General features: G+C 49.2%; 1 protein-coding gene across 11 annotated transcripts in view; it reads left to right on the forward strand.

The window, feature by feature from the left end:
• Positions 1–23,814, forward strand: part of GPSM1 (G protein signaling modulator 1) — a 146,564-nt gene that overhangs the window by 40,598 nt on the left and 82,152 nt on the right. For 4 of the 11 annotated variants that reach the window (XM_050926970.1, XM_050926961.1, XM_050926959.1 and 1 more), the window contains 6 exons: positions 9,322–9,543; positions 10,993–11,128; positions 12,311–12,453; positions 16,727–16,850; positions 19,264–19,379; positions 20,331–20,486. In XM_050926970.1, coding sequence (XP_050782927.1) covers positions 9,322–9,543; positions 10,993–11,128; positions 12,311–12,453; positions 16,727–16,850; positions 19,264–19,379; positions 20,331–20,486 — 897 coding nt within the window. Of the gene's footprint in view, positions 1–8,143; positions 8,246–8,659; positions 8,961–9,321; positions 9,544–10,992; positions 11,129–12,310; positions 12,454–16,726; positions 16,851–19,263; positions 19,380–20,330; positions 20,487–23,814 lie in introns of all 11 variants that reach the window. The other 7 variants (XM_050926962.1, XM_050926966.1, XM_050926965.1 and 4 more) reach the window with 4 other exon arrangements.

The following is a 23,814-nucleotide window of genomic DNA, read 5'->3' on the forward strand; positions in this document are numbered from 1 at the left end:
TAGAAACCTACCGCTGGGTCCTACAGCAGTGTGTGGCTTGTGCCATTGGCTAGTGAAACTTCCCTAATGTATGTAACAGGGTAACGTGTAACCCTCTCCACCTTTACGTCTCTCAAAGATTCATCCCTGTGGTGCTGCTTATAATGAATCCAGTTGATTTGCATATAAGTAGCCTATTGTTATTCCCCTTTCCCTGGCCTCCGTCTTTCGACTGTGAGCTTTTTGGAGCAGGTATTGGGAAAGTGCCTACCGACATAGAAGGAACCACTCCAAATTATTATGAATAATAATAATAATGGTAGAGACGAGTTCTAATGATCCTGCATTTTTGGCAAACCACAAACTGCCTTTGGAACCAGTGGGAGTTTGGGATGCTGAAAATGCAAAACTGGGCCCTTACAGTGCAAAATACAGCAAAGGAAGCTTATTCTTGAAAGGCTGGTTTCTCTGCACAGCTTTCCAGGTGTGATCTCTAGACATGGGTTGAAGACAGATGGTGTAATTCCTTTTTATTTCCATTGAAAACAGCTTAAAGCAGGATTGGTGTTGCCCTGAAACTCAGGGGGACTTCCTAACCCAAGTAAAATAACCACATCAATCTGGGCATTTTACAGTAGTTTCAATCAAATGTTTGTGCTGGAGTTTAGGTAAACCATTCAATGAGCTGTTCTGGGGTGTTTTCTCCCTTTGTTATTAAGGGGCTGGGAGGCCACCAAGCAGTGAGAGAGAGAAGGGAGATCGTGAGAGTGTGTCAGCTGGAGAGAGAGAATTCTAGCTGTCTATCTGTCTGATTGTATTATTTTAGAAATCTGACCCAGCCCGAGAAGTAACTGCTGCTGCTTTTCTTTCTCCCAGCTACCGTACTGCCATTTTCTGTGGTTACCCGCCAGTCAGACTGTTGTTTATGAACTTGGGGGATATTTTCCAAGGCACAATGGAGAATTAGACACCCAATTCCCATTTGGTGAAATAGCAGCAGCTGCCAAAATGTTGCTTAGAGCTTAAAGAATTTAGCAAATGATGCTAAAAGTATGCCCCATTTATGCCTTGAATTGTACTGGTTTTGGTTTTGTTGAGAACAACACAGAAATGTTGCAGCTGCTTTCCCTTTTGAGTATGCGCAGAACAAATAAGTGTTGCACTAAATTGTCCCACAATAAAGACAGAATTGTGTCCTCTTGCTCTGTGTCGGTATTTCTATGGCCTGCTTCACTGTATGATGATCATCTCTAGCTCTTCTGTAGCACCGCTCATCAGTAGATCTCAAAGCGCTTCATAAAGGAGGTCAGTATAATTTTCCACTAGGTAAACTGAGGCATGGAGGTGTGAAGTGGTTTCCCCAAGGACACCCAACAGGCCCATGGCAGAGTCAGGAATAGAAAGCAGGTCTCCTGAGTCCCAGTCCTGTGCTCTCTGTACTAGGCCATGCTGTCACTTTGTAGCACACTGTCGTGTCTGGGCTCCTCACACACTTTATGAATTTTCACCGCACCCCTACACTGAATTATCTGTGTTTTCCCGATGCGGAGCTAAGGGACTTGGTCAGGCTCACAGAGGGACTCCCATATCAAACCCAGATTAACCACAGGACTATCTTTCCCTTGCAGTTAGAGTAGCTCTGATTTGGGTTTGATTCTCGGCTTAGCCAGGATCCCCTTCTGTAGAGTAGGGGTATTGCATTTCTACTTGCAGGGCAGAAATGAGGGTTAATGCAACTTGCTGTGTTTCCTGCAGTCACAAGCATGTGACAAAGTCGCCCCCAAATCAGTGACGCTGGTGAGGCAACCGGGAAGCCCCGCTTCTCAAACTTTGCTGCCTGAGAACACATGTTTTGCAGCTCTGCCTGCAGTAGCTGTTCTCAGCCTGGGGTATGGGCTGGTTAAACGCTCTGGGTCGCTCTGATCAGAATGCAAAGCCAGCTGAAGCAAATCCTCCTGTTGGGAGAAGGGGCTGTATTGACAGGACAGCCCAGTGAGGTTACTAGGCCAATAGGATTAGCTGACAATGGGAAGGGCTGGCTGGGCTTTCTGACAAGAGAGTAGCACCGTTCTGCTTGCTCGGCACTGATGTTGTCCATCTCCGACAGGCAGCAGCCATGCAGGTGGTTGGGTGTGCAGCGTGAATAGTCTGGAACAAGCCATTGAACATCCAACCTGCAGCAAGGGTTACCCTGGGCCTCTGTAGGTCGGGTGTGCAGTGCCCCGTTTTAAAACAGGTTGGTAGGGCTCCGAGTGCCGGTGGGGAGCTCTCTTCCTCTACAAGCGAGGAACAGCGAAGACACCAGCGGAGCAAGTTTCTTCGTGCTCCCAGGCCTCAGTCTGGATCTTCCGATAGGGTGACCAGATGTCCCGATTTTATAGGGACAGTCTCAATTTTTGGGGCTTTTTCTTATATAGGCACCTATTTTCTGCCCACCCCCTCCCCGTCCCGATTTTTCACATTTGCTGTCTGGTCGCCCTATCTTCAGAGGTCACACGTGCAGGCGATTGGCCATTCTTTCCATGGCCTCTTTGCTGTGGCAATGGGGACGGACACCTGTCCACCAGTGTTACAATCCATCCTTCTACAATCCCAAACCAGGGAACCCCTATGCAATGGTGCAGCAGTCAAACTTTCTACAAATCCTTTCATCTCCTCTCTGCCCCTGGCTTGTCTGACTCCGGACAAATGAATTCTGTGTTTTCCCAGCCAAAGAGCGGTCACGTACTCTTGGCCTCAGCAACTTGGATGTCAGATTACAGGCAAACAACAGAACAAGAAAGAACAAAGAAACGTCTGAGTGAGAGCACAGTGTGTGTGACATCTTGCAGCCAGTCTGCCTTGCAAAAATGGCAGCTGCCTTTGCAGACAAGCTAGAAATTTTAAAGCTGCAGGATAGAGGGGGGAAAATGTTTCATAAGCTGCATTATCAGTAACATTTCTAAAATGTCAGTATCTGGGACATTGAAACACCTTTTTCCTGTTCTGTCTGTCTTGTGCCTTGTCTACTCAAAGTTTTTTGTTCTGCTATAACTATGTTGGTTTGGGGTAAATTAGCAGCCCAAAAAGCTGAGAAATCGGCCCAAATTGTTTTAGGAATGTCGTGTCCTTCATTTGCCCAGGAAGCTGCTCAGACAAGCCAATCACACTTTTGGCAATCAGCTATAATATTTTATTTTTAAAAGTAGTGCCTCAGTAAAATACCATTCTAACCACATGGAAATCAGCAAAAGCAGATCAAATGGGAGTCATCACGTTAAAGGAGGAGCAAGTTGTAATAAACGCTTTGTTCAATTCTTTTCCAAACACTATACAGAGAACTGCAGCCTTGTGACAGAATATGCTAGCCAAGGACATTCTTTGGGGGTGGGGGTGCATGAGAGAGACTGGCCTGCTCATTAGGGCTTGCAGAGATCAGTTTTATTATTTTTGGGAGAATTCAGTGGTGTGTCTCCAGTTTTCTCAATTGCTGGCTAGAATCACTGTCGCTAAAGCCCTGGAAGGGTTGGTTTTGCGTGTTTCAGTTCCTCAAACGAAGAGAGGCCAGTTTTACTTTTCTGGCCCAAACCAGTGACCTCTTTCTGGTGGCTGTGCAGGACTCTTGTCGATGAATGGCAAACTCCTAGGTTTTTCCTGGATTTGAGGCTGATGACGTTTGGGTGAGAGAGTGCCACAGCATGAATTAACCATAGGGGGAAATGAGTTCTGTCCGAAGCATTGAAAAAGACAAGGGGAAGGGAGGGGAAAAGAGCCCTGTCTGCACCTGGAGAGAGAGTGGCTCAGGTTCATCTTTTTATGCACCAGCTAGTTTTCATAGATACACTGCACTGTTCCTCTGTCTCCACCCTCCCTGTCATCTCTCATGTGCTTTTGCAACGTCAGTTCCTGATTCCTCTCTGCCAGTGGTGCCGGCCTTCGGAGCCCATTTCTTGAATTAACAGGCAAGCACCTTCGTGCTTTTTGTTCTGCCACCCATACGTGGAGGCGCTCCCTGCAAACAGCCACCAAGCCACCTCCTTGAGCTCCTTCAGATCCCTCCCTAAAACTCTCCTCTGCCCTGGGGCCTACAAAAAACTCTGTGGTCAGGCAGCTGATGTGCTGAGGACACTGCTGATCATGCTCACCAGTGTTGCCTTGTTGTTTCTTTGTGCTCCCTCCCCACTGTCTTACCCCATTGTCTCATCTTAGACAGTGAGGTCTTTGGGCCAGGGACTGTGGGTTAGTGCTTTGTTTGTACATCACCTGGCTACACCGGGTCCTGCTCCATGACTGGAGCCACCAGATGCCAACATAATGCAAATAATGACTCTCTTGTGCTAATGATCTGCTTTATCTTTCTCAGGTAGGTAGGTAATATCCCCGTTATTTACAGATAAGGTAAACTGACGCATGTGTAGTTGTCATAAACCTAGTCCCAGATTTGGACCTTAGCGTCCAAAATATGGGGGTTAGCATGAAAACCTCCAAGCTTAGTTACCAGCTTGGACCTGGTAAAGCTGCCACCACCCAAAAAATTGGAGTGTTTTGGGGCACTCTGGTCCCCCCAAAAACCTTCCCTGGGGACCCCAAGACCCAAATCCCTTGAGTCTCGCAACAAAGGGAAATAAACCTTTTCCCTTCCCCCCTCCAGGTGTTCCTGGAGAGATACACAGAAGCAAACTCCGTGAATCTAAACAGAGGGAGTCCACCCGCTCTATTTCCAGTCGTGGAAACACAAGCACTTCCCTCTTCACCCAGAGGGAATGCAAAGTTAGGCTAGTAAATCTAACACACACAGATTTCCCCCTGACTTCTTCCTCCCACCAATTCCCTGGTGAGCACAGACTCAATTCCCTGGAGTCCCCCACTAAAGAAAAACTCCAACAGGTCTTAAAAAGAAAGCTTTATATAAAAGAAAGAAAAAGTACATAAAAATGGTCTCTCTGTATTAAGGTGACAAATACAGGGTCATTTGCTTAAAAGAATATTGAATAAACAGCCTTATTCAAAAAGAATACAATTCAAAGCACTCCAGCAACTATAGACATGTAAATACAAAAGAAAAAAACAATAACTCCTATTGTTTTTATGATCTCTGTACTCACAACTTGGAAACAGAAGATTAGAAAGCAGGAAATAGAAATCCCCTCATAGCCGAGAGAGAGTCAGGCAGAAGACCCAAGAACAAAGGACTCCCACACAAACTTCCCTCCACCCAGAGTTGAAAAAATCCTGTTTCCTGATTGGTCCTCTGGTCAGGTGTTTCAGGTACTTCTTTCCAGGTGAAAGAGACGTTAACCCTTAGCTATCTGTTTATGACAATAGTTACCAGAAGTCACATGGTGAATCAGTGGCAGAGCCCCAGAGTCCTGACCTCCAATCCTGCCCTACCCCACTATCGCCACTATCGAACCCTGGTTCTATTGCCTCCCACTGGTTTCATTTTTTGTTCTCTTTTCTTGTGCAAAATTGACAGCATCACAAATTTCTATTTTTAATGCAGGTTGGACGAACTAAGTGTTCGGTTCAAAGAAATAATCACCACTAAGCAGTCAAAGAGCCTTCTAGCATGCCCCTTAAATGCTGTGCCTCACTTTCCCCCCTCTGTAGAATGGGGATAATGTTGGTTACCTACCAGTATCTACCTGTCTTGTGAGCATTAATTAGCCCGTGTTTGCAAGCGTTTTGTAAAAGCTTAATGTAGCCGACGAGGGTTGCTATAAGAATCGAGGCAGTCTGGAAATCTAAAGCAGAAGATTGGCATTTGTACCACTGGTGCAATCTATCCCTGGACTAGTTTGTGGTGGGGGTCATATACCTCAGCCATGCCTAGCAATTGCTCTTGGTATTCTGAAGGAGGAAAATAAAATTTCTGTCTCTGTGAATCCCTGCCGTGTGTTAGACAATTCAGTGCTGGTGAGCCGACTTGGCAAGGAAACCTGTAATTGGGCCGTTTTGCTTCCTCAGCATGAACTCAGAGCAGGGGGGTTATTTTTTTGCAGTAAATATCGTAGAAAAGTACACGCGCAAAAGTCTTGCACTCTGCACTTGATGGCTTGCTATTCCTTTGGTAGCTCTTAATGACTCCATGGTGCTGCGATGATTGTCTGGACAGTTTATCTTCCTATCTTGCCTGGAAATCCCATGGGGTTGAGAGGTTAGATGTTTGAATAGTGAACCTGTCAAAACTACCATCCTGGAACCAAGCCTCGGCTCTGTCTTTCAGGAAATGTAAAGACGCTTCTCAGCCGTGAAAGTCTTTTAAATGTGTGTCCTGGGTTAATCCCTTGTAGGAGGCTTATTGCTTTATCTCAGCATTGTTGTGCAGCACTGTAAATAATCTTTTAAATGACTAATCTCAGCAAACAGTAGCTCACTGTAGCAACTGTCCTACTCGAAGTAATGGCCTGTATCCTATTCTTGATATTGACCTATCCATCTGCTGCAGACGAAATAGAGAGAACCCCCAAAATACACCTGGGCGATTGTGCAATACGGCTTGCTTGAGGCTTGAACACCCTTGTTAATGTTCCTCTGGTGAGGGTTGTTGCTCATGCTATTTTTCTTCGTGGAAGTATCAATTCCTTATGAGTCTTGCTAAGATACTTCCCTGAATAGTACCTTGCAGCTGTGAGTTCCACAGGTTGATTATGAGTTGTGCAAAGAACGTTGTGAGCTACAAACCAGCCCAGCACTGTCAACATTAGAGGCTCGTAGAGATGTTAGCGACAATTGTGTTTAAACACCTCATGGTTTCTCTGGCAGCTGGGATCTGTGCTGGCCAAACCATGCTACAAGATTATCCTGCACCGGGGTGTAACACTGGCTTTGTTTGTGTTTTGGAGGGAACCAGAATGGGGGGGTGGGCACACTGATCAGGCAAACCTTAATGGGAGCCCAAATCACGACAGGTATTGACCCTAAATATGTGCCATCTAAACTTTGTAGTCAATGGAAAATGCCTTTTTGACCAAAATGAAATGTTCACAATAAATAAATCCATAAACCATTTTGGCCTAAATATTTTGGTTTTTGACCAAAAAAAATTAAAGAATTGTTGTTAAAAATATTTTAAGTGTCATTGAATATTTTTAATTAAACCTTTTCTTTCTTTTTTCAAAATATACTCCTCTTTTTACAAAGTGTAAACACGGTTATAAGAGGCCTGGCTTCAGCTGTAACGCAGACAGAGCTGCAAGGTTGTTTGTGCGGAATAGATTGCCTTGGGAGGAAATACCTGTTTCACTGCTCTTTTGCCGGGTTCCCTGTGCTTTGATGGGCTGTTGACCATGTGTGTTAAGTAATAAGAGTTGTCAAGAAGCACAAGAGATGAAAGGAGGGCCCTAGTGCTAATGTGTAGAGCATGCCTGTGGAAAAACTGACGGCCGAGAAGTTAATGAAAAACAGGCCCAGGGAACTGTGGCTTATAAGCCAAGAAATTCTATACAGTCCAAAGTTTGTAGTGCTTGCCAGATTTCTGTGGGATTCGTTAAAAACGTGCAGCAACCGGGCTTGCCTCTGTGTTATCCTTTGGGAAAGCGGCATAGGCATCAATTTAGGGTGGATGAGGTATGCACTCCCTTAAAGAAAACCACACCCATTCATTGCTCTCCTGCGGTGACTCTGAGTGTGTGTGGGGCCTGGGAACCAGGAGATCAGGCCTGGATTCTCATCCTCACAATCCCACATTGACCCTGTGTGTAATACTAGCCGAATCACTCAAGCCAGCATTTTCAAAGGTGGCCTGTAATTTTGGATTACCCTCGTCTCAGACACACGGGGCTTGATTTTTCAAAGCGGCCGAGACCCGCAGTCCCAGCTGACGCCTGATATTTGCTCCAGCCCTGTTCTTTCCCCTGCCTCTCGTTTCACCGTCTCTTCAGTTCAACATCACTCCAAACCTGCCCTCCTCACCCCATTTCCCTTCCCTTTTTGCTGATCCCCTCCTGACTAAGTCCACCCCAAAAAACCATTGTGGCACTAACATGTTTGTTCCCATCACGTTGCTGGCTTGGCTGGTATGTTCTACCCCTTCCCTCATCCTGGGTCTACCCTGTCTGTTTAATTGCAAGCTTTAGTGAGGACCGTCAACCACTCTGTTTGTCCAGTGCCTGGCAGCAGGGGCTCCAGTCTTGGCTGGCCCTTAGGCACTGCCATAAAAACATGATTAATCATTTTTTTATAGCCAGGAAGTACATCAGGTGCTGCTTGGAGAGGAAGAGAAGCAACACAACTTTGCTGTGCAGTGGAATGAGGAGCTGGTCATACTGGCAGATGGTGAGAGCAGGTCGGGAAATAGCCCCTGGTTCCCTTGGTGACAGTGATGGGCGCTCCTAATTTGTATAGGCCAGGAACCCTTTAGCACCTGGGCTAGTTACATGTGCTAACTGAAGCCGGTTCAGAGAGCTGTTCGAAAGGATGGACTTGTGGCTAAAGCACAAGACTAGGCGTCAGGAGACCTAGGTTCTGAGCCTGGCTCTGCCACAGACTCTCTGTGCCACTCTGAGCCAGTCACTCAGCCTTTGTGCCTCGGTTTCTCCGTCTCTAGCATGAAGAGGGTGTGTCACAGGGGTGTGGAGGCTAAATGTAATGAGGGTGAAGCATTTGAGAGCCTTGGATGGAAGGTGCCTACGATGTGCGGAGTGCTGTTTTTTCTTATTTCAACAGGAGTCTGAAGTGTGTTCATTTTTTTTTTAAATAGGCATCAGGTTTAATACAAACAAGGGGAAGTACTTTTTCCACACAATGGCAAGTTAAACTGTGGAACTCACTGCCGTGGGATGTTGATGGCCAAAAGTGTAACTGGGTTCGGTGAAGAATGAGATAAAGGATAGGTCCATCAATGGCTATTAGCCAAGATGGTCCGAGATACAACCCCATGCCCGAGGCCACCCTAAACTTCTGACTGTCGGGAAGGGAAGACGAGCGGATCACTCCAACTGCCCTATGAAAGGGGAAATCAGCTGCTTCTCCAGTTCATGTGTCTAACAACCCTTGATCAGGTGGTTATTCTGTATGGAGCATTTTGTACAATTCCCCTTCCCCGCGTCCTCACACTTAGGGTAAAATTTTCAAAAGTTCCTAAGTTGTCACCTAAGAGCAGAAATCCTTTTGAAAAGGGATTTAGGCACTTAGGAGCCTAAATCCCATTGACTTTCAATCAAACTTTTGAAAAATTTGCCTTTAATCTTTAAAATCTATTCTGGCTCTCCCTTGCCTTCCGAGTGTCGAGCCTTCTGTCTGCGTAGGGGCAGTCTGTGGTTTGCATCACACGTTTATTCCTTTTGCTCTCAGCGAAATGTGTAAAAAGCTGGGAACTCCAGAGCTTGGCTCATCTGGAAATGATCTTCTTGATTTTAACAGGATGGAGGCCTCCTGCCTCGAACTAGCCCTCGAAGGAGAGCGACTGTGCAAAGCTGGGGACTTCAAAGCTGGAGCAGCCTTCTTTGAAGCAGCGGTGCAGGTGGGGACAGAGGATCTGAAGACTCTTAGCGCTATCTACAGCCAGCTGGGTAATGCCTACTTCTACCTAAAGGAGTATTCCAAGGCCCTAGAATACCATAAGCATGACCTCACTCTAGCCAGGTAAGCGTACCTGTGAACGCGATCAGGCAGGGCTCGTGTGAAGGCAAGATCCCTGGGATCCCAAGCCAGCAGCCTGAGGGATCCGGTCACTGCACTGAGAACAGATCTAGGGCACCAGGGGGTGGGTGACTGGAGAGAATCAAGGAGGCAGGGAGGACGAGTCTTTGCGGGGTATGGGATTGGGAGGAGGAGCGAGGAGTCTGAAAGTGGTGGAGGATATTGGGAGGAAGGTCTGGGGCCTGTTTAAAATCTTAATCCAACCCTCCCCAAAATATGTTCTCCCCTGGCGGGGGCGTGGGGGGTCACTACAGCGGAGCCCGTCTCAGCCAGGCATGCTTCCTCTGCATCCCGCCCAGGCTAGAGCAAAAAGCAGTGCACAGCCATGTTGTCTCCTCTAACAGTCGCTCTAAGGGCCACCTCCAGTTGGACTCCGTGCCTCGAGGTGTGCAGGCCATTTCTAGTGCCATTGCATGCAACCTTCTGGTTCTTTGGATACTGGCGAAAGGTGGGTTTCATGGGACCAGCTTTTAGGAAGAAAAAATAAGCATTCTTTCAGCACCACCACATTACACCAAGGCTGCCCCCCTCTCACGGAGCATCTTAGTTGGGTAATTTGGGCCAGGTTTTCCAAAGGCCCCCAACAACATTTGGAAGCGCATCTGCTTTGCGTGTGCAAAGAGGTAACGCTGACGTGCCTGCCCACGCAGCAGGTTTGTGTCAGCTGAAACCATGCCTTTTGAGGGGTCATTAAGGAGGCCTGCTGAAAATGTGGTCTCAAGACCCATTTAATAAACACCTTTAAAAACAGGACAATTCTCCGTCTGCAGTTGGTTAGATTTACTGATATCCGAGAACCTTCCGCACTCTGCAGAGAACGTAGCACCGATGTGGTGGCCCGGGTGAGCAGCATGGCGTGGCATTTGTCCCTGCGTGACTTGAACTCGCTGCAGGGCAGCTTCAGAACCTGGCTGCCTCCAGGCACTGGTGTAAAACCGGTACCTGGGCTGGGCGGGGCTAGTGGAAGTGCTGTCCGATGTGCCTTCATCACTAGGCCCCAGGGGCTGGGAGGCAACAGTATGCTTAGTCCCTGGAAAAGAAGGCAAACTCTGACTGAGCAGAACTGATAGGCCATCTTAGGCATTGTGTCCTGTCCTCTCCAGCTGAAAGGACCGTAAGTCGGGAGGGGGAGCTTCAAGTCTGGGGGTGGGGGTCTGGTAAATAGAACTTTATTTTCCATCCTGGATTTCGACAACTGCCAGAGGGAGAGTAAAAATCTGTCTCTAAGACTAAATGAGCTTTCTCCCTCCGTTTGCACGTTGCATACAGGCTAGGAGCGGATGGGTTCAGTGCCTACTCCTGCTACAGCCTTAAGTATCAGCATGATTGAATTCTACCTGCTAAGTCCCAGCATTTATAACAGCCCTTCCCCTTCCTCTGGTTGTCTTGTAGAACCATTGGGGACCGTATCGGAGAAGCCAAGGCCAGTGGCAACCTTGGGAATACATTGAAAATACTTGGGCAGTTTGATGAAGCCATCGTTTGTTGCCAGAGACACTTGGAGATTTCTCAGGAGCAGGGAGACAAGGTATTTGATCCATGATGCCCAACAGGAAATATTCCCTGGCTTTTAAAAGACTCATCCTGCCAGCCAACAAGTGGGACAGCATTGAAGCTGGCTCTGGAAGGAGACTGACCGTTTCGCCCTCCCGTTCTGCTACAGGTCTGATGCCAGGGCAGCTAGTGGCAGAGGAAATAGGAGATGTGCGAATGGATGAAAATGTGGGCAGGCCATCCCTGGAATGAAGACCCCCAGAATACCCCAGGAAGCAATGGATTCCCCCAGAAAGAAAAAATTGAACCCAAATAAATAGAGATTCACATTCCTGGAGTTCACAGAATGGGGCCAAGCAAAAAACTCCAGGATGGTTCTTGGAACTCAGTTGTACAGTCAGGGAAAGGGATTCTTCTCAGTCTTTCTCTCTGACGCATGCTGGCCAATGTGAAATGAACCGGGTATCTCTCAGCCCAGTTCCTGGTGGACCAGCATCCACGCCTCCCTCTCTCGCGCACACAAATTCCACCACGTTTGGGAGCATTGAGCTCGCAGTTTCACCGGAGAGGCCAGTCAGTGTATCAGTCATGGGAGCTGAACTCCCTCTCCGCACCCACAGGAGATTGGCAAGGGGCATTGTGGGATAGCTGGCACCGTTCCTGCCTGTACTGGGCTTGTTATATGTATAGATAGGAGTCTCCATGGTCCCCATCCACAAGGGGCTGGACTGAAACTATCCCTTGCATGTAGGCCACCAAGCAGCCACCAAGTAGGACTTGAGGTCACTATTGGTTTCTTTTCAGAGCAGTGAATCCTAGTGGATAGAGCATTAGATTGGGACTCTTCCACTGGCATGCTGGGTGGCCTTGGACAAATCACTTCCCCGATCTGTGCCTCAGTTTCCCCATCTGTAAAAGGAGGAGAATGAAAGTGATCTCCTTTGTAAAGCACTTTGAAGTCTACTGGTGAAAAGCACTAGTAAGAGCTAGGGATCATTGACCTCGGCTGTCTTTGAGCTGGCGGTGGCAGGTTCTAGTCCTTTTAACAGTCCTTGGATTCATCCAGCCCCCCTGACTCAGCTTCTAAAATGAAGCCGTAATGCTCTACAAGGCTGCCCTTGTTTTTGGTTAGCTGCCCTTTGCCCAGAGACGGGATGCTTGGCATTGCAATGTGGAGTGTAACACCTGCTTTTCTGTGGTTCCCCCGCCTTTCCAGGTAGGTGAGGCTAGAGCGCTGTATAACATTGGCAATGTTTACCATGCAAAGGGAAAGCAGTTGTCTTGGAGCATGGCCCAAGACCCAGGTTCCCTGCCTCCAGAAGTCAAGGAGACGCTGCAGAGAGCTTCGGAATACTATGAGTAAGTACCAACCCTTCCCAGATCTGCGGGGGACGGGGCTGCACAGACAGCCCCATCGTGGTCGGCAGTAATTTACCCGGCTGCAATCATGCACGTGGCAAGCTTGCAAAGCGTCTGGCGCTCTCTCAGTGCTCAGTCTGATGAGTGCATCATTCCAGCGCTGTGTGCATGTGTCTTGTTACGGTCCTGATGACAGCTCTGGGGAGCTGCAGAACTGTGGTGATGGCCGACAGGTGAAAGATAACAGCACTGGGCTTGTGACAAGTCATTTTTCATACAGCCCTCTTTAAAGCACTCCACTTAGAAGGCAAATGGGTCCTGCCTGACTAAACCAGCAAGGACCTCAGGGTTGGGGGCAGATTCGGCTGTGTTTTTGGGCAGGGGAGCACTGTGCATTCCTCCCCAGTGATCCCCACATCCACCCACCCCTTTTGGCTGACACAAGGGCTGCCTTGCCTGCTGTAGAGGGGCCCGTGTGCTCACCTCTTTGGCAGGGTGGGGCCCACCCCTATGGGCTGTTGAGAGGAGAATAAAGGCAGAAAGTGGGGGGAGTGGGAAGCGGGGAGGAAAGTAAAAGTTGATGAGATTTTAAGGCCGGAAGTTACGCTCATCTAGTCTGACCTCCTGCATAACACAGGCCAGAGACCCTCCCTCAGTGCCTCCTGGAAAAGACTCTCTTCCCCTGCACTAAATATGAACTGAACCAAAGGGGAACTTAGATGCCAAGACCTGAGCTTGGAGCTCATTCTTCTGTGGCTGGCAGTGGCACTGGATACCTCTACCCGTTCAAAGTGCTGCCTCCCTCAGCTCGCCTGAGGTGCTGGCGATGTTATGGCATCGGACAGAAGAGAGACTCCACTCTTGGCAGGCCATCAAAGGAGGAATTGGCTTTTTGGCTGCTTTGAAATGTATTTATTTACAGTTTTTAAACGGCGAGGCAGGAGACAGGCACTTCTGGTTAGTATACATGGCCTGGGAGCCAGGATTTCTAGGTTTCTCTCGGGTTCTGTGTGAGAAGTTGAGCAAGTCTCTTTTGGCCTGATATTCCACGATATTGAGCACCTATAGGAAGTCTTCGGGGGCACGGCACCTCTAAAAATCAGATAATTGCCCTCTCTGTGCCTCAGTTTCCACATTGTGTGAAACGTCATTAAACATTTCAGTGCAGTGTTGTAGCTGTGTCAGGCCCAGGCTATTAGAGAGACAAGGTGGAGGAGGTAATATTTTTTTATTGGACCGACTTCTGTTGGAGAGAAATGAGCCTTCAGGCTTGAAAAGCTGCTCTTTCTCCAACAGAAGTTGGTCCAATACAAGAGATTTTCTCACCTACCTTTTGTCTGAAACATCTCAAAGTATTTTGAGATCCTTTAATGAAAGACTCTGTATAATTGCAAAGTGTTGATAATCATACACTGCTACATTAGACTTTGCCAAGGATCTGAAATCCTAAATAGCTCTTATTTTCTATTGTGTACCAGGCTCAGTTCCTCTTTAAGAATGTGCAGTGCCTGTAACCCCTGGGCCTTTATTCCCCTGCCATATAGTATAAGGAGATGAAGCTAGAGAGCTGACGGATGGTACATCAAACTGCAGTCCCCTGCTCCAATCTGAGTGAGCTCAAATACAAGATGGCTGAAATAACGTAGTGCAGCAAGGGAATCGTATAAAGCGTGCGGGATAAGCAAAGTGAAAGGAGGGGTAGACTGCTGTGAATAGAGAGTTTGTGATGATCCTTAATGAGTGAAGTGTTAGTCAACAATTGCATTATGGCCCCTAGAATTTGTGTCTGTTGCTTTTACTATGGATATTATAGTGTGGTACAATTTCCGTGCCTAGAGTTGGAAAAGGAAACACCTTGCACATTTTTGCAGAGGGCTTATAGTTTTCTCTTTCCCTGGAAGGATAAAGGGGAACAGGAATGTTTGTTCTGTGGGTGGGATCAGCTGGATCTGGTTCAGCAGCTGAGGATTAAAGGGACCCAAATGCTGTACATACTGTTATGCACACCTGCTTAGAGGAGCAGCAGAATAAGATGCTTTGTCCCATCTGGCAGCTGTGTGAGAATGAGCAGAGATGCAGAAACATTGCGCTCCACAGATAAAAAGCTGGGCCAGAGCTGATCTCATGTGCCAGAGTCGGATGTGGCTTGTCTGTGCTCCAATCCTTATCTTAATCAAGCCAGAATAATCAGTGGGGATGATGCTTTCTGGCAGTTCATATAATTCTGACTAATTTTTGCCTGGGGGTTTCTGAGGGTGGGAATGGGATTCTGTACAAGGAGGGATGAGGAAAGAGTGCAGGCTTTTTTAATTAAAAAAAATAAAACAAAACTCCTTTCAGAGAGTTGTAAACTAAGCTTCTGAGTTTATCTGTCTTGAGTATAGCTCAGAATAGGTCAAACTGTAACACACACAGTTAAATTTAATCCCTGAGCATCTGCTGTGATGCCACAATGTTCTACAAAGTATGATCATTTGCAGGGCGGAATCTACTCACAAACTCGCTTGTGTGCAAACCACTGCCCTCTACTGGATAGAATTAGAGCTCTTCAACTGTGTATCATTGGCCCTGTACTGCAATAGCTAATGGAGAGTCGCCTTTAGTTCAAGTGGTCAGGGCCTGTGTTTCTGCAGAGGGGTTTCCTGTTCTGTCACCGTGAAGTTCTGAGGCATTGCAGCGTGTCCCGCAGTAACAACTGTGCCTTTTCCACATGGCTGCCGATGTGTTTGCTATGGCATGTGCTGGAACGCTGTCGCTAGGCTTATTTAGAGCTAACTGCAAGGTTTCTCCCCTTTGATTTTACTTCAGTAAAGGAAATGGGTTTTTAAAAATAACCTTTTTTGTCTGAAAGGGAGAGATGAGCATCTCCCTTAAATCAGTCTCCTCGTCTCTGCAGATGTGATAGCACCTGCATATAGCTCCCCATCCTTTCGCCAAGGAGCAGTCAGTGCATGTCGAGCATCTGCTGGGTGAACTCATGCCAGCCTGAAGCATCCAGGCTGCTCTGAATGTGCTGAGCGGATACTGCAGAGGGTTTGACTGCGCTGCTTGTTGCAATGTTGCATCCAGTCATGCTCATCTCAGATGCATCCCAGCTGCCGGCACTGGGAAGGCAGGCAGAGAAATAGCTCAGAGATCTTGGCCCTTCCTGTTTTTCTTTCCTGTTTCTCTTGCTTCTTCCTGACTTCATCAAAGGTTAATAATAATTATAACATCTGACTCTTATTCTGGCTCTTTTTTCAAAGCACTGTAGAAACGAGATATGAATCATTATCCCCATTTTACAGAGAGGGAAACTGAGGCAGAGCATGACTCCCAAGGACTATCCCCCGAAATAGATATTGTACTTCAAAGCTGAAAATAACACTCTGTCCTTGGCTTTCCTTTGAGATAACTCTGGGCATGAAGGTATCTGCTCTTCTGGCTGAGCAGGGCAGTTGTGTGTAAGGAGAGATGGTTAGAATAAGTGGTAGTGGTAATGCATTCAGTTCTCAGCTCTGCCACTGGCCTGCGGGTGATCTTGGGCAAGTAACGGCCCCGTCCTGTGCCTCGGTTTCCCCATCTGTAAAATGGAGATAATCACACTGTTCTCCCTGTGTAAAATCCTGCGATTTCTTACCAGGCCTGAAGGTGTTTCAGTGCCCAGGCAGTTGCTGCAAATCAGCACAGCTCAACTGAAGTTGAGGGAGTGGCGCTGGTTTGGGCCAGCTAAGGGTCTGGCCTGTGTGAAATGCTAATTGTCCCAAGATGGAATCTCTCGCTTGTGTCTGAAGGCGTAAAAGCACCATTCTCCCCAGCCATTAAAAGTGATTGAAATGGGAGGGGCGCTCTCGCCACATAGGTGAGGAGGAGGGGCAGTTCATAGAATCATAGAAGATTAGGGTTGGAAGAGACCCCAGGAGGTCATCTAGTCCAACCCCCTGCTCAAAGCAGGACCAACCCAACTAAACCATCCCAGCCAGGGCTTTGTCAAGCCAGGCCTTAAAAACCTCTAAGGATGGAGATTCCACCACCTCCCTAGGTAACCCATTCCAGTGCTTCACCACCCTCCTAGTGAAACAGCGTTTCCTCATAATCAACTTAGACCCCCCCCCCATTGCAACTTGAGACTATTTCTCTGTGAGGGGAGCTGTTTACCCAGGCCCGGGAGAGCCGTGTCCCCTCAGACCTCCTTGCTGTGACCCTGGGCTCTCTGTATCTCATGTTAAGGTCAATGGGAGCTGGATGCCTGTTGGCTGAGAGTGACTGGATGTGCTGCTCTGATTTCTTGCAGGAGGAATCTGTCTCTGGTGAAGGAGCTTGGGGACAGAGCTGCTCAGGGTCGAGCCTATGGGAACCTTGGCAATACCCAGTACTTGCTCGGGAACTTCAACGAAGCCACAGCTTTCCACAAAGAGGTAAGGAGGGTGTTGATAGTTCTCATAGGGTGTGGGTGATCCAGTCGCTTCCTCAGACGTGTCTTTGTGCCCGGCATGTAGAAGGGAACTAGACATTGGTCCGTTCACCCCTAGCTGCATCAGACACTACGCGCCAGATCCTGTCACCCTTCCTCACGCTGAGTATCTCCTGACTCCCACCAGAGCCAGTGGGAGTAAGGTGGCACTCAGCACGAAGGTGGCAGAATCTCACGTGGCAGCTGCTGTCAGATGCGGTGATCTAGCTACGTGTTACTGACAGGCTAAGTAAAGAATCACCGAAAAATAGTCATTGGTCACCACCAGGAGTATTGTCCTGCAAGGTAAACTCTGTACGTGATGGGCTCTCCTTGCCTCCCTCCCCGAGTAGGAGGTGCTTAAGCCAGAGCGCTGAGAATCAAAGCACTGAAGGCAGCTGCTGGTGCTCAGAAGACAGATCAGTGGTGTTTGGAGGCCACTCCCAGAGGCCTGTGTTTTTACCAATCCACAGAAGCAATCCACCTGAGGTATAAGCGTTTAATATACACGCCGGCCACTGCCCCGATTGATGAACCATGCGGAGAACCCAGGGCTGGGCTCCTCTCCCATACCTGGGAGCCGTCCTTCCCCTCATCAGGCGTGAGGCACATTCGCCAAGCAGACACAGGACTCAGGCTGGGCATAAATAGAGGCCTTGAGTTGCCAGGGCCGGCTGTTGTCCTGAACAAGAAACTGACTAGATTAAAACCCACCCCTGACGCGAACGCCCCTTGTGTGGAGTGGGGAGAGACGCAGCGGTATCCACGGTGCTGAATAACTTGCTGCAGAGTGAAACTTTACAGGACAAGACCGTTTGACTCAGTGCTGCAGAAGGAAATGATTTCCCGCCTCCTTTGCTTGAAACAGCCCCTGGGAAGTGACTGGCACCCAGCTTCCTTGCCTTACCAGGGCCCTGCTCCAGTGCAAGCAGAGAGAGCCCCGTCTTGGGCCCCATCTTTGCTGCGACAGGTGCCCCACAGCATGGAATGGTTCCCCCAGAAAGGAACACAGGCAAAGCTGCAATGGGGCCAGGATTTCCCAACCAAAGAGTAACCCGGCTGCCAGGTGACTGGCTGGCCCTGCCATGCCAACTGGCCTGAGTTAGTGTCAGCGGCGGTGGGAGCAGCGTCGAGCGGGGAGGTCACACAGGCTGTTTTTAGCAGCACAGCAGGTATCTGGGATGGGAGAAGTCCCAGCAGGTTTGTAACAGCGTAGTCTTCCCCTGAGGGGCTAGAGGGCTGGAGCCAGCCAGCGGTGTTCTGAGGGGCCCGGTAGTTTGCCAGGTGCCAGATTGCCTGGGGAGCACCTGATCCCTATAAAGACTGAAAGAGATCAGCTGGGGGAAGCTGCAGAAAGCAGGCTGGGTCCTAGAGTGGGCCCCAGCAGGGGGGGTCCCAGGCAGACAGCCTGATGGAGAGCTGCCTGGAGCAGTTGAGCCTGGCCGCCTCTGGGCATGGCCACCCCTTCCTGGGATGGGCAGCCAGGCCCACAGCCCTGCAGTGGGGTTTGCTTGGAACCACATGGGCAGTTTCTCTCAACAGCGTCGGCGCAGATTGTGGGTAACCTCACAGGGCTCTTCCATTCTGAACTCCTACCAGTCTTTGTTTTAACTGCCGATGACAGTGCGTTTAACGAAGCTGCTGACAAGGCATCTCATTGGGAATGCTTGTGACAAAGGCCTGTAATGCTTGGCCAATGGGTGCGGTGACCTGGTCCCTGCTGCCAGCAGCATAGGGCTCATTTACTTCTCGGGGCGCCGCAGGGAGCTCAGCCGCAGGGAGCTCAGACAGGCCAAAGCACCGTGGAGCTCAGTAGCTAGTGACTAAGACGGGACCGGGGCAGGAACTGCAGAAACGGCACCTGGTACAATGGGGTCGGAAGGAGGGGGAGGGCGTGGGACACTGCTCCAGGCTCAGCGCAAAGCCCAGGGTGCGGCAGGGCAAATACAGGAGAAGAGGGGACGGTGGGCAGAACCAAAAACGGGTTGAGACGTGGGCCTGGCTGGAGCAGTGCAGAGCCAGGCAGAGAAGGATGAGGAGCAGGGCTGGGATTCAGTGAGACAAAGCCAGTTGGGGAGGGGATTCGCTCTGCGCCCATGTCCCTGAACAGCACGACAGAATCCCTCCTGGGCGTTATGGCGGAGTGATCAGCTATGTCACTTCTCCAGCTGATTTGGGCCCCCGCGGCCGCCCTCCCATCCAGCTGACCACTTAACTACACCCTTACCTGTAAGCCAGCAGGACCATCGCGCCTCAGTGGCTGGCTGGGGCTGGGCCTTGGAGAGAGGGCGTCAGTTGCCAGCAGGTAACACATGCTCCCCCGAGGCGCTGGGGCTGCAGTCGATGCGTTCTCACGCGCCTGCCTGTGTCTGTTTCAGCGACTCGCCATCGCCAAGGAGTTTGGGGACAAAGCGGCCGAGAGGAGAGCGTACAGCAACCTGGGCAATGCGCACATCTTCCTCGGCAGGTTTGACATCTCGGCGGAGTACTACAAGTAAGTGCCGCAACTGTTTGGGGAAAGCAGAGGCCGGGCTCTGGGCTCTCTCCTTTGCAGAATGCACAAGAGCAGCCAGGCTGAGCGAAGCTATTCCCTTGGGAACCCCGATCTGTTGTAATGCACCCTGGGGCTTCAAGCACTAGGTATAAGTCACCCGCAGGGAACTGGAGCCGGTTCGCGGAGGGTCTGCGTTGTCTTTCTCCAGCCAGAGCTTGGCTCCCAATTGATGTGTGCATCATATCGCCCCCTGCTGGCCACTTGTGTAATTTGTACAGATGGTAGTTGGTGCATGTTGTTATAATCCAAATTCCCAGATTCTCCAAAGCAGCGCTCTGCTGTGCTGGTGCTGGAAGAGCTGTGCCCAAGGAGGCTACATCCCAAAAGAGCAGGGGCAACCTGCTGGGTAACAGGAGGAGTGAGTCTCCAGCCTTTCTACAGACCTGCACGTACCCAAAACTTATCTCCGTCGGTTCTGCTTCACAGAGCAGAGCTGAATTTATCAAGACAATGGGGCTAAATTCACCCTGGTGTAAAGCACTGAAGTCGGATGTACAGAATTGGGTTGGGAAGGCAGGGCAGTCATCAGCAAGTCTTAGGGATGTCCACACTAGAGCTGAGGGAACTTTTCCAGCTTGGGTAGACATTCCTGCGCTAACTCTGACCAAGCAGCGAGTCACCCTACATGTGCCTTGGGTCTTGGATGAGAGCATACTTGGCGCTCTGTGGCTACATTGCTGTTTTTTAGTGCATTCACTCCGTCAAAGCTAGCACCGGGATGTGTACACGAGTTGGAATCTCACCTCCAGTGCAGACGCACCCTTAGAATGTGACATTCTTTGGCTTCAGATAAACTCCCTAAGGAATCTGCCCTCAGCAGATCAGCATTTCTCCCTGGCTTGCAGGTGTGCTATGCATGACTGTGTCTGTGTCTCCATCTGTTTATTGCAGGAAAACACTTCAACTCTCCAGACAACTGAAAGACCAAGCAGTAGAAGCTCAGGCTTGCTACAGCCTCGGAAACACTTACACGTTGCTCCAAGACTACGAGCGAGCCATCGACTACCATCTAAAGCACCTGCTGATAGCGCAGGAATTGGGGGACAGGTGAGAGATTTTGGACCATATCTGTGACATCTTAGTATAATGGCGTCAGTGGGGATCGAACCTGACATCTCTCAGACTAAAAGCCTGAGCCTCTAGGGTGAAAGGACTAAGACCGTTCGCTCTGCAATAGTAGCAGACTCATAAATCTTTCCAATCGTCCAGTCCCTACAATGGGGGCAAAGCCTCCCGCCCAGCTGTGTTCATGTGGGTGATATCAGCTCTCTGGTGAGAATTACTAAAGGTCTGTTATGTTCAGCCCTCTGTCCCAGCTGCTACTCCTGTTTATCCCAGCAACCTCCTGGTGAGCACCCGCCGGTATGTAAAAATAGCTTCTCGCTAAGGAACAAAGTGAGCAGTGAATGAACCCAAAAGCCCCATCGCTGTGTCTCGCTAGCAATGGAAGCTCTGAGAAGGTGTGATAAGATTCCACACTGATGTGACCAGAAATGGAATTTGGGAATAAATGGTGTGTCGCCTGGAATAGTTAGGGAAATGCATTTTGCTCCAGTGATAAATTATTATCAACGCGTTATGGCGTCTACCTCCAGCCTTGTGTGACGTTTTCCTGTCTCCTGAGCTTTGCTGTGCTGGGTTTTGAGTCTCTTGCAGGTCCTTAACTGAATTTTCAGCCAGCTTCTTGAGGATCTCTGTGAATGACCCTCTTAAAACCTGAGCAAAATGGATATTCAGCTTCATACAGTGCGAAAGATTCAAGGGAAGGAATTGGCAAACGACTAGAAGAAATGAGCATTGCAAAATGGAGAAGGAAGTATCCAGCTGGGAGAGCATTTGAGTTGAATGATCTGCTGTGCCATTTAAAGGGAGTGGTCAAAGCACCCAAAGAGTGGACAGTGCCTCGTTTAGAGGGTGTCTTAAATTGGACATCCACAAAGGGCCTGTTTTTCCTAAGTGCTGAGCCCCCGCACCCCAGATGAAGTCAATGGACATTGCAGATGTGCCACACCTTCTGAAAATTGGCCGAAGCTGTGCATCCAAAGCCAGGCCCAATTGAATATTTGGCTGTGTATAACTAGGGTTTTCACACAACGGGTGGAGTAGTGAACTGGGAAATCAGGACTCGTGGGTTCTATTCCTGGCTCTGTCACTGATTCACTAGGGTTCTTGGGGGAACCACTTCACCATGCTGTGCCTCAGTTTCCTCATTGGTAAAATAGGGTTACAAATACCCACTCCACAGGGGTGTTGTGAGAATGATCTGCTGCTTGTGAGGCGTGTGGAAGGAGCTGTTCCGTAGAAGAATCATAGAAGATTAGGGTTGGAAGAGACCTCAGGAGGTCATCTAGTCCAACCCCCTGCTCAAAGCAGAACCAACCCCAACTAAATCATCCCAGCCAGGGCTTTGTCAAGCTGGGCCTTAAAAACCTCTAAGGATGGAGATTCCATCACCTCCCTAGGTAACCCATTCCAGTGCTTCACCACCCTCCTAGTGAAATAGTGTTTCCTAATATCCAACCTAGACGTCCCCCACTGCAACTTGAGACCATTGCTCCTTGTTCTGTCGTCTGCCACCACTGAGAACAGCCGAGTGCCATCCTCTTTGGAATCCCCCTTCAAGTAGTTGAAGGCTGCTATCCAATTCCACCTCACTCTTCTCTTCTGCAAACTAAACAAGCCCAGTTCCCTCAGCCTCTCCTCGTAAGTCATGTGCCCCAGTCCCTTGATCATTTTCATTGCCCTCTGCTGGACTCTCTCCAATTTGTCCCCATCCTTTCTGTAGTGGTGGGGGGGGGGGCAAAACTGGACCAGTGCTGAATAGAGGGGAATAATCACTTCCCTCGAGCTGCTGGCAGTGCTCCTACTAATGTAGCCCAATATGCCATTAGCCTTCTTGGCAACAAGGGCACACTGTTGACTGGTATCCAGCTTCTCATCCAGTGTAATCCTCAGGTCCTTTTCTGCAGAACTGCTGTTTAGCCAGTCAGTCCCCAGCCTGTAGCAGTGCATTGGATTCTTCCGTCCTAAGTGCAGGACTCTGCACTTGTCCTTGTTGAATCTCATCAGATTTCTTTTGGCTCAATCCTCCAATTTGTCTAGGTCACTCTGGACCCTGTCCCTATCTTCCAATGTATCTACCTCTCCCCCCTGCTTAGTGTCATCTGCGAACTTGCTGACAATGCAATCTGTCCCATCATGCAGATCATTAATGAAGCTGTTGAACAAAACCGGCCCCAGGACCATCCCCTGGGGCACGCTGTTTGATACCGGCTGTCAACTAGACATCGAGCCGTTGATCACTACCTGTTGAGCCCGAAAATCTAGCCAGCTTTCTATCCACCTTATAGTCCATTTGTCCAGTCCATACTTTTTTAACTTGCTGGCAAGAATACTGTGGGAGACAGTACCAAAATACTAAAGTCCAGATATATCACATCCACCGCTTTCCCCATATCCACAAAGCCAGTTATCTCCTCATAGCAGGCAATCAGGTTGGTCAGGCATGACTTGCCCTTGGTGAATTCATGTTGGCTGTTCCTGATCACCTTCCTCTCCTCCAAATGCTTCAAAATGGTTTCCTTGAGGACCTGCTCCATGATTTTTCCAGAGACTGAGGTGAGGCTGACCGGTCTGTAGAACAGAGAGGATGGAGTGAGCCAGGGACTGTTTCAGGCAGAATCTGAATGAAAAGCCTCAGATGTTCAGAGTGAGAAGCCATAGTGTTGTGTTGGTGTCGTTTTAATGTGAAGTCTAATTAGTGAGCGTCCTCAGAGGGTACAACTGTCCCCCAAGGGGAGACCCCTTGTCACTTGAGTCATCCGACAGGGAGACCCCTCAGGCTGTGGGATGGTCTCTCTATGTAAGTGGTGGAAGTGCCATCGCTGGAGACTAGACCAAGCGCTTGAATGGGATGTAAAGAACAACTCAGCGCCAGCAGGGAGAGGAATGAGCAGCAGGTCTACAGGAGCTGCAGTCACAGCCGGTGATCGCAGTGTAGCCATATGAAGGGTCATTTCCAGCTCTAACTTCTGAGAGTGCGTGAAAGTGAGAGAGGAGAAAGTGCTACAGATCTGCATGAAGGAACAGCCTTGCACTAGGTGTGTTGAAATAGACCTTCCTGTCTAATCAGGGTTTGAAAATACCTCTCACTGGTCCCATACAGAGCCATTTCCAAAGAGTCTTTTGGACGCTCCAGTCCCCAGGGGCACTGGGCCTAAGAGTGCTGGGGGAGCAACACCCTTTGTCGTGAAGGAATAATAGCAAGGAATGCGCGACTTCTATCGCAGACCCACTCTGCAGCTTTGTTCGATGGCGTTCAGCATCCCCACTGTAAAAATCCTCCCAGCGCCCCTGCTAACTCCTGCCACTAGAT

Source organism: Gopherus flavomarginatus, chromosome 17 (genome assembly GCF_025201925.1).
Source record: "Gopherus flavomarginatus isolate rGopFla2 chromosome 17, rGopFla2.mat.asm, whole genome shotgun sequence".
NCBI classification, from domain to species: Eukaryota; Metazoa; Chordata; order Testudines; family Testudinidae; genus Gopherus; species Gopherus flavomarginatus.